The sequence below is a fragment of the Tauraco erythrolophus genome, chromosome 6 (assembly GCF_009769465.1).
Source record: "Tauraco erythrolophus isolate bTauEry1 chromosome 6, bTauEry1.pri, whole genome shotgun sequence".
NCBI lineage: Eukaryota > Metazoa > Chordata > Aves > Musophagiformes > Musophagidae > Tauraco > Tauraco erythrolophus.
The window spans coordinates 26,626,269-26,635,837 of record NC_141470.1 but is presented as its reverse complement, the minus strand read 5'-3'; the positions used below and the strand labels follow the sequence as shown (position 1 = coordinate 26,635,837).

Sequence of the window (9,569 nt, the reverse complement as noted above, 5' to 3'; positions counted from 1 at the left end):
CTGAAGAGCCTATCCTCTTCAGGCCTGTGACTGATTTCATTATAGCAAATGCACAGATACACAGAAACCAACAGCATAGCAGAACAGAGGTTCCCAACTGCAAGGAATGTCCCCATAGGTACCTTCACATCCTACATTTAGTAGTAGTGCTAAACAGAGACGTGCTACAGATATTCAAGCTAGGTGGAAACAGAGCATTAGCACCATCTTTTTCCTCTTCTATTCCCTGCCTTTATTTGCAAAGATTTTTCTTCCCTGAATCACAGACCTGACTCAGTTACAGGGGAGGAAAAGAAACAGCACCAGGCTACCCTGGATACGGACAAGGCTGAGGTACCCAATGACTTCTTTGCCTCAGTCTTCACTGGCAAGAGCTCCAGCTGCACAGCCCAAGTCACAGAGGGCAAAGGCAGGGACTGGGAGAATGAAGAACTGCCCACTGTAGGAGAAGATCAGGTGCGAGACCATCTAAAGAACCTGAAGGTGGACAAGTCCATGGGACCTGATGAGGTGCTTCCGCGGGTCCCGAGGGCACTAGCGGATGAACTTGCTGACAGGGTGCGTCCCAGCGCCGCCGGGCCCGCTGGAGCCGCCCCCGCCTCGGGGCAGTGGGTGGAGCCCGGGAGCGCGCGGTGCGGCGGGTGGACGGAGCGGAGCGGGAAGATGCAGACGGTGCTGCATCGCCCCGGCTCACTTCGCGCCTTCTTTCTGAAGGTGATGGCGGTGGTCGCCTTCGCCTGCTTCATCAGCACTGCCTTCAAGGAGCGCAGCGTGCCCGTCACCATCGCCGTCTCCCGGGTCATGCTGTGAGTTCGGGCGGGAGAGGGCAGGGAGTGGCGGCAGCAGCAGCCCGCCGGGGGGGGAAGGGTTTGCCTGGAAGCTGCGGTTCTCCCCGAGCTGCCCGCCGAGGCGCCGCTGCGTGGCAGCTGACGAACGCCCGCCGGGCAGCCCCTCACCGCTGCCGCTCCGGCGGCGGCGGCATCGGCCTGGGCCGCCAGGGTCTCCTCTTCCTGCCCGCTCCCTCGCCAGGTGTGGAAAACGCAGTGCCGCCTCAAAAGCGCGTTGTCTACATGACACATTGTGCTGATGCAAATTCGTGCCAGGGAAACCTTTTTCTACATTTTATTTTCTGCAAAAGGAAGCCTTGCCCCAGGAAAACTTCATCGAGTTGAGTGTGTATGATGTGGAGGGCTGCAGTTTCACAAACAGTTGAGCGGCTGCTACTGGCACCGAAAAGTGGCGGTCCTTGCTCCCGCTTCCAGCCAGTGGTCCTTTACCAGAGCTGCACAGGGGAGTGGTGCTCATAGGATATCTTACTGAGCTGCTTTAACTCGACTAATGAGGGAGTTTGGTTTGGTTTTGGCCAAGTTAGTGAGCTAAAGCAGCTCATGGAGCTTTGGAGCCACCCCAAGGTAAGTGGCAGGAGTGGATGGCCAGCAGAAGCGTTTGAAAGGGAATGAAGGCAAATAAAGAATGGGAACTGCTAAGTTGAATACCTTAGGAAAACAAACCCTGTATTTAGATTGAGGATTGCAAACGCATAGAACTGTCATAAAAGCAGATTTTTTTTTGAGTGGTTTGGTGGATCTGACATATGTGAGGTAGCATACTACTGCCTCATCTGGATGAGATTTATATCACCGATCCCTTCCAGGATGCACAGATGTGATAGTAATGAGAGGCGTTACACCTTAGTTGCTTTTCTTGAACTTGTAAGGAAGTTCTGCAGACCCCAGGCTTAAGGCCTGTTACTCCACCAGACCGACAGTGATTCAGAAATGAAGTCAAGTGCTTGATAAGGGTTAATACTTAAAAAGATGTTGCTTTTTGCAAAAAGATGGAAATTCACAGCAAGTCTTAAACTGGGAAGTTTTGGTGGTGATTTTCTTAACTACTGTCTCCAAAAGTTTTTTTTTGTCTTCTGGTAAACTTTTTTTTGTTCTTTGAGATTACTAAATTCAGTTTTAATGAAATTATACTTCAATGGACTAATTTTCAAACTGGAATAAACGTAACTAAGTTCGTAATTCCTAAATTTTTTCTTCCACGAGGAGTTGACGTTCATAGCTGATTGCCAGCCTGCTCATGGTCTTCTATCTGTAGAGAGTAGCTGTGTCGTGGTTCAGCCCGGCCGGTGGCTGAGCTACCACCAGGCCGCTCTCTCACTCCTTCCCTCAGTGAGGTGGAGAGGAGAAAATGCAATAAAAGGACTGAGAGTCGAGACAAGAACAGAGGGAGCACCCACCAACCATGGGCCCGGGAAAAACAGACTTAGCTTGGGGATAAAACAATTCAATTTATTGACAGTTTCTTGAGAGGATAGAGAGAAAACAAGGCCAGATCTTAAAAACAACACCACCTCCCCCCGCCTTCCCACCTTTCCTTTCTTCCCGGCTTTCCCCACTTCCCACCGCGGCCGTTTCCAGCGCGGTGGCGCCGTCCCGGTGCGGGCAGGCGCCCGCCCAGAGGACTGGGGGGGAAGGGACAGCCCCCGCCTGCAGGTCCGGAGCACGGAGCACCCCCGGCTCCTTTGTCCCCAACTTCAATAGGGCAATTCGCAGAGGCGCCGGTGGCCCTGCCCCGGCCCGAGGGGGATGGGGGTTCCGACTTGGCCCGAGATGGGTCTGACCCGGTCTGGAAGCCCGTGAAGGTACAGGGGGTGAATCTCCTTTGCCGCCACCAGAACCCCTCCACACAAACCCAGCACGCTTTGATAAATCGATTCGCTTTGTGAATATGTATGAAACCTGCTGTGTCCTGTTATTTTCCTTTTTTTTTTCCTAACGTGGTTTAGAGTGGCAATGTCAGATTCTCCAAATGTGGATTTGTAATAAAGTCTTCCAAAACGATAACATTTTCTGTAATGTAGAAGAAAAATAAGCATTTCCTTTATACTGCTACTTAAACACATTCCAAGGAGAAATCTTGTAAGTCATGTGAACTACAAACATAAACTGAGTTTTGTCAGAATGGTTGGAGAGGCTTTTTTTTTGTGGAAAGCTGAGAAATAGTATTGAAAATGCTTGCCAGCAGACAGCTATGCTGCCGGCGTTCCAATCGACTGTATCTATTTTGGATGGCTAACACATATTTTACTAAAATGAAATATAATGCAGTTTAGGTACAGATTAGATACAGATGATGGTTTTTTTTTTTTTTTTAACAGGAAAAGATCTATAGGCTATTTGTATAACTTAGAATACTGTGGTGGCAAGGCCTGTTGTTCAAAACTGGAGCTCCATAATTTCTGGAAGGCAGGTTTTATTTTGGAATCATAGAATGGTTAGGTTGGAAGGGACCTCAGAGATCATCTAGTTCCAACCCCCCTGCCATGGGCAGGGAAATCCTCCACTACACCAGGTTGCCCAAAGCCTCATCCAACCTGGCCTTGAGCACTGCCAGGGATGGGGCATCCACAGCTTCTCTGGGCAACGTGTTCCAGTACCTCACCACCCTCAATGTAAAGAATTTCTTTCCTATATCTAACCTAAATCTGCCCTTTTCAGTTTAAATCCATTGCCCCTTGTCCTATCAATACATGCCCTTGTAAAAAGTCCCTCTCCAGCTTTCCTGTAGGCCCCCTTTAGGTATTGGAAAGCTGCTATAAGATCACCCTGGAGCCTTGTCTTCTCCAGGCTGAACAGCCCCAACTCTCTCAGCCTGTCTTCATAGCAGAGGTGCTCCAGCCCTCTGATCATCTTCGTGGCCCTTCTCTGGACTCGTTCCAGTAGCCATGTCCTTCTTGTGTTGGGGACTCCAGAGCTGAACACAGTATTCCAGGTGGGGTCTCACAAGAGCTGAGTAGAGGGGCAGAATCACTTCCCTCGACCTGCTGGCCACGCTCCTTTGATACAGCCCAGGATGGTTGGCTTTCTGGGCTGCCAGTGCACATTGCCGGCTCATGTTGAGCTTCTCATCCACCAGCACTCCCAAATCCTTTTCCTCAGAGTTGCTCTCAATCCATTCTCCGCCAGCCTGTACTTGTGCATGGGATTGCCCCGACCCACGTGCAGGACCTTGCACTTGGCCTTGTTGAACTTCATTAGGTTCTCACAGGCCCATCTCTCCAGCCTGTCAAGGTCCCTCTGGATGGCATCCCTTCCCTCCAGAGTGTCCACAACACTGCACAACTTGGTGTCATCTGCAAACTTGCTGAGGGTGCACTTGATCCCACTGTCCATGTCTCCAACAAAGATGTTAAATAGCACTGGTCCCATACTGACCCCTGAGGAACACCACTCGTCACTGGCCTCCACGTGGACATTGAACCGTTCACCACAACTCTTTGAGTGTGACCATCCAGCCAATTCCTTATCCACTGAGTGGTCCATCCATCAATGGATGGTAATGTTGATTATATTTAGCCAAAAGTATTTAAAAGAAACTACAGAAAATGGATGAGGAAAATATGTAATAAGAATAATAACTTCTGTAACTTGTGCAATAGAAAGAGTGAGAAAGGATAATCTCGTGTTCTGTTTTGTCTTAGGCAAAATGTAGAAGATCCCATTATAGCTGGACAAAGACGTGATCTGGCAGTCATCACACTTGACTTTACTGCAGATATCGTAATGGAAAAAATGGTTTGCGAACGTTTTGACATAAGAACATCTTGACATCTGTTTTTGTTACCTTATAATCTTCAGATATTCAGGACTTGAGAAAACTAGCAATTTGTCTTTAAAATCTAAGTTTAAAGTGGTGAAAAGTAGTATTTTACAGAGCCAGGGCAGTAGGATAGAACTTGGAGTAGCTGTCCTGTCTCTAGTAGATGACACAGGGCGAGTTGTTTTCTCTCTCTTTTTTTTAATGCCCGTTTTTAAAATCAGGCTCGATAGTGAAGTGCGCTGTACCTAATGATGGGAAGTGCAGTTTAACATCTGGACAGTGTTATCATTAAATGAAGTTTATATTGGTGGTTTGAGGAGTGAATTATAGGGTTTATATAACATACTGTTTTGACTGTCATACTGAATCTAGAACCTCCGATGCACCTTTCAAGCATGTTTTGTTGTGAGGCTTTCGAAGTTGCAGCCATGCCATAGTTGCATACAAATAAATACCTGTCTTCCCTTGAAAAGTAAAAGATGTTGTAATCCTTTACTTGCTTAGACGTTAAATTGTCAAATGTTTAACATTGAATAGTATGAAATTCATGGAGAAGCATATGAAGTACGAAAAAATTTATCACATTACTTTTTAACCTCTTTCTCATTGCTGTTACCTTTTTGCAACTTTTCTTTTGTATTTCTCTGCTTCCCTGTTAGTCTGGTTTTTATTGGGGAAAAAAGGGATGTTTGTGGGCAGTTTGGTTTGGTTTTGTTTTGGGTGAGTTTTTTGACAACAGAAGGGAATTATTCTTAGCATTTAGGGTATTGACAGGAAAAAAATTCGATGTTTTTCTGCAGAAGTCGGTACCAAATATGAGGCAGCATGCTTTACCTCAGATGATTACACACACTAAGCCTTGCTTTGCAGCTGGGCTGAGATTCCTGGGATTTTCCCCTGTCTGCTGTCTTTTGTCACCATGTTAGGCAAGACATCAATTACCTCTGTTTGGTTTCCCTGTTTTGGAGAATACTACCTTGTGTGAGCAAGCACAACAAAATACAGATCTTGGATGCATGTGAATGCTGGATAAACAGTTTAATCAGATCTTGGCAGGTGTGTGTGGCCCAGGAATTCTATGCCGTGTATACAGGGGAAGGCAGAGCAAGGCAGGACAGGACCTCTAAAAGAAACGTTCTTATATAAAGATTAGCCTGCAGTATATGGCCATAAAGATTCCACATTAACGACTTTTAATCGTAGCAGTAGTTTTGAATTTTTCTTACAGAAACTCTGATTTAGTCTTTCATGTCTGGCATAATTAAACCTTGCAGTGTGTAGAGCTGTAAACACAACTTTCTGGTTGGTTTTTTGGGACAACATTTCTAGAAAGATACCGGTAACATGGGCTCTCAACTAACAGAAACAAGTTGTTAGGCCTAGGAAGAATTAACTAAAATGACAGTTAGAAAAAGAAGCTAGGTAAAGGAAAGAAGAGGAAAGAGTTTTCACAACTCTTTTTGGCTTGCTTAATGTCTAACTTTAGCAAGTGTTAAGAAATCCTACAAAGGAGATCTTCAGAATCTTGTTGTTGTTTTGAATTAGATGGTGAAAAATGTTCAAGTAAAATAGCTCCAGCTGTTCTCACAGCAACAGCATTTAGTTAATTCTTCCCTGAGTTGCCTTTTGAGTTAGCGGCTTAAAAACATGATTCAGTCTTGGGATGAGTGGAACAAAATAGAATGGATTTTGAGGCTGTTTGGGGAATGTATTTAATTTATTCTTTGAGATAGTCACAAATATATAAGACGACAACTGGGAAATAAAAGGTTACAGCTAATCTTGTTGTGGGTTAAAAGGTCTTTCCCTAGCAGTCACACTCAGAGCATTTTATTGCTAAATAAACAGACAAATATTTAGAATATCAGCTTTATTATACTGACGGTCTCAAATGGCAGTCATCAGTTCTTTCCTGTTGATCAAAAATCTGAGAAGTGTTGTTCCAGTCTAATACGCTAACTTTCTTTTGTAGTAGGTAGGTAATTAAATTTGCTGATTCCTAATGTCCCTTGCAATATGAAATACTTCCCATCTGCTCTCTAATGTGGGTGTTACAGGCTCTTTGAACTCTCTACGCTCCACCAGTTTCGTATTTATATATCGTTTAATGCTACTGTATCTCAATCCACAGTGGGATACCAGAGTTCTTTGGTAGTATAAATAATTGCTTTGAAGATATTTACTGAAGAATTCTGTCTTGCCTTTTATGTCTAAGGTTTGTAATAGATTGTCTAGCAGTGGATTATGATTACTAGCTTGCAGTGTCAAATATAGAACTCTTAAGTCATTGGAGGAAATAGCTGTTACATTTCATAAATAGTAAAAAAAAAAACAACCCCAAAGCAACCCAAAAACCTGTCGCTTTAATATGATTAAATATATGTTAGAACGCCTGAAAGTGCTCTGATGTATGAATAAGATGAGGTATGTTGAAAGGTAAGAGCTCGCTGTAATGATCATAGTCTATTTAGATCTAGTAAAAATAAAACAAGGTTATGCAAGTACAATGTGGTATTTTTCTTAACTCGCATACATCTGCAGAATGTGTTCGACTGGAACACATGGAAATTGCTTGCATGTTTGACTGTGGAATATTCAACAAAACCAATGTAAGTATCAAAAAGAAACTTGAAGCAATCACCCGTTTTGTACAGCAGCTGTTTTTAACAGTCTGAAGTTCTGCTGGGAAGAGTTAAGGCACCAGCATTCCTGCTAGCTTGGACTGTTTTCACTGGCCTTCGTGATTTTATTTTCTTGACAGTTTAACTGCAGGGTGGGAAATTCACCCTCATGAAACCAAACTTGATATGTGCCCAGCAGAATGGGAGAAAAGTAGCACATGCCTTATTGTTCACTCAACAATAGTGGACTGTAAATGAGTCTTTTCACTTATTTGTTCTGTCCGTTGTACTTTTCCCTAACATTCTCCAGTTGACTGCTGTTAGAAGCAAGAAATAGTGGCCTTTGGTCTGGCCAGGTGTAGTGGGTCATTTGTTAATAGATCACAAAAGTGTTTGCCTGTACCAGTTACTGTAGCCCCATAAGGCATTTATGTTATCTTGTCATATTTCTCAAAATAATTGGCCTTGCTGCATCTTTTAAATTGGTTGTTACTGATATTTCACTTTGGATAGCTGAAGGCTTTTTCACTGATGTGGTAGGAGCTGTGTGAAACAGCTCATGGAAATAAATTATTTCAGTGAAGTACCATGCTGCCATGGTACCACTAGTTTAAGCTGCTGTGGTCACATTACAAGGATATAGCGAAGGCGCGGGGGTTTTTTCTAAACTTGCTGTACAAAACTATCTCCCTACTTTTTTTTTTAAAGTACGTTAGTTATTTTACACATTCTGGTGGATATTGTGTTTGTACTAAAATAGTTTTTAGAGTTCTTTATAAGGGTCTGGGACTTCATTGCTTTGTTTAATCTTTTAGTAGTTTGTTTTTTTTTTTTTTACATAAATAACTAGTTCTCACTAGTAATAGATAGAACTAGAACTCGCTATTTCTCACTAAATATTGAGAAATACTTTTTCTGGATTGTTCCATAAGCTACTAAACAAGACTGTTTAGCACCTAACTACTTAAAAGAAGAGTATACAGTTTCAAATATTAAAGAATTTGGGATCTGTCTTCTGAATTGCTCATACAATTCTTGGGGTTACGCTTGCAGTTCAAATAGAGATTTTTCTTTTTCCCCATTAAAGTTGGAAAAATGTTAAATACCTAGGCAGTGTCATGATAGCTCAATTTAAGTCCTTTATTTGAAATGAAGAAGAAATACTGCTTTAAAAGCAACTTACCTTTGCAATTCAAAAGGAAAACCCATCATACTTTGTAAGTCTTTGAAAACTTACGTCTTTTAAAAATGGCTTTCTCATGTTTTATTGAGCTGTTCCTTGTGGTTGCCATTTATTCTGTGCCACACTTCAGTGTTTTTAGATGAATAATGCTATAATTTGCAGTCGCTGAGTCTGATCTTGTAAGGTACCTTGCTGACCTAATTATAATTGTATTTTTAGGCTCTAAACCAGGTGGTCCTTTGGACAAGGTCATTTTGAGAGGAGATAATCCAAGGCTGGTGTTAAAAGGCATGGAGCCAAAGTACTTTCTCCTTGATGATGGAAATGATCTCAAGTAAGTAAATCATTTTCTTGTCCTTATTATTCATGGTGTCTTGATTTACTCGCATACTTTGCATTTTAGAGTGTTTTTACTGCTGTGATGAGGTACCTGTTCTATCTGGTACTCCATCAGTCTATTGCACCTTTGTAGTTTGATTGTTAGAAGATGACCTTGGGATACAAGACATCCTGTTTCTTCTGTAGACTAGAAGGTGCGCTGCTAACATGAGCAATAAGCTTCTGGGTTTCTGCTAGTCTGTGTAGAATTGGTTCTGTGATGCACTCAACTCCTAAGGAGTTAAGTAACAGAAAAAAGAAAAAATTCTTATCTGGAAAATAGGTAATACTTTGTGTGAAGTAACTACATAAAATTAAAAAGCCCATTGCTTCTGAATCAGAAAAATAATTTGTATCCTAAATGATTTAATACTCATATTTATTAATTAAATCAGTTAACTTGAGTATTTGTGCTGATAGTCTTTGTTGCTTTTGCAGGGGAAACAAGAACATCACGTTTACTCTCAACTTCCCACATTGTACCATATGTTGGCATGGTGTCTTCTGTTACAGGATCAGGACACGTGTCTGTACCTTTCCCAGACATCTATGATACACCAAAATTTATGATCCTGAATCCTAAGCCTATCCTAAGGAAATTAAATACCTTGCCCTGAAGGGTTGCATGGGATGTGAAAGAAACTACAGTAAAATTTTTTCACAAGTATAAAAATATATTTATTTTTGAACACAAATATATTTATTTTGAACACAAATATATTTATTTTTGAACACATATATATTTATTTTGAACACATATATATTTATTTTTGAACACA

General features: G+C 42.4%; 1 protein-coding gene across 1 annotated transcript; it reads left to right on the top strand.

The window, feature by feature from the left end:
• The first annotated feature begins 663 nt into the window (after positions 1-663).
• Positions 664-9,422, top strand: LOC147528552 (signal peptidase complex subunit 3-like). The gene is given in 7 exon segments (XM_086613803.1): positions 664-806; positions 4,490-4,563; positions 7,142-7,221; positions 8,632-8,653; positions 8,656-8,746; positions 9,229-9,262; positions 9,264-9,422. Coding segments are annotated over 7 exon segments (588 nt in total). The 3' UTR covers positions 9,408-9,422.
• Positions 9,423-9,569: the final 147 nt, after the last annotated feature.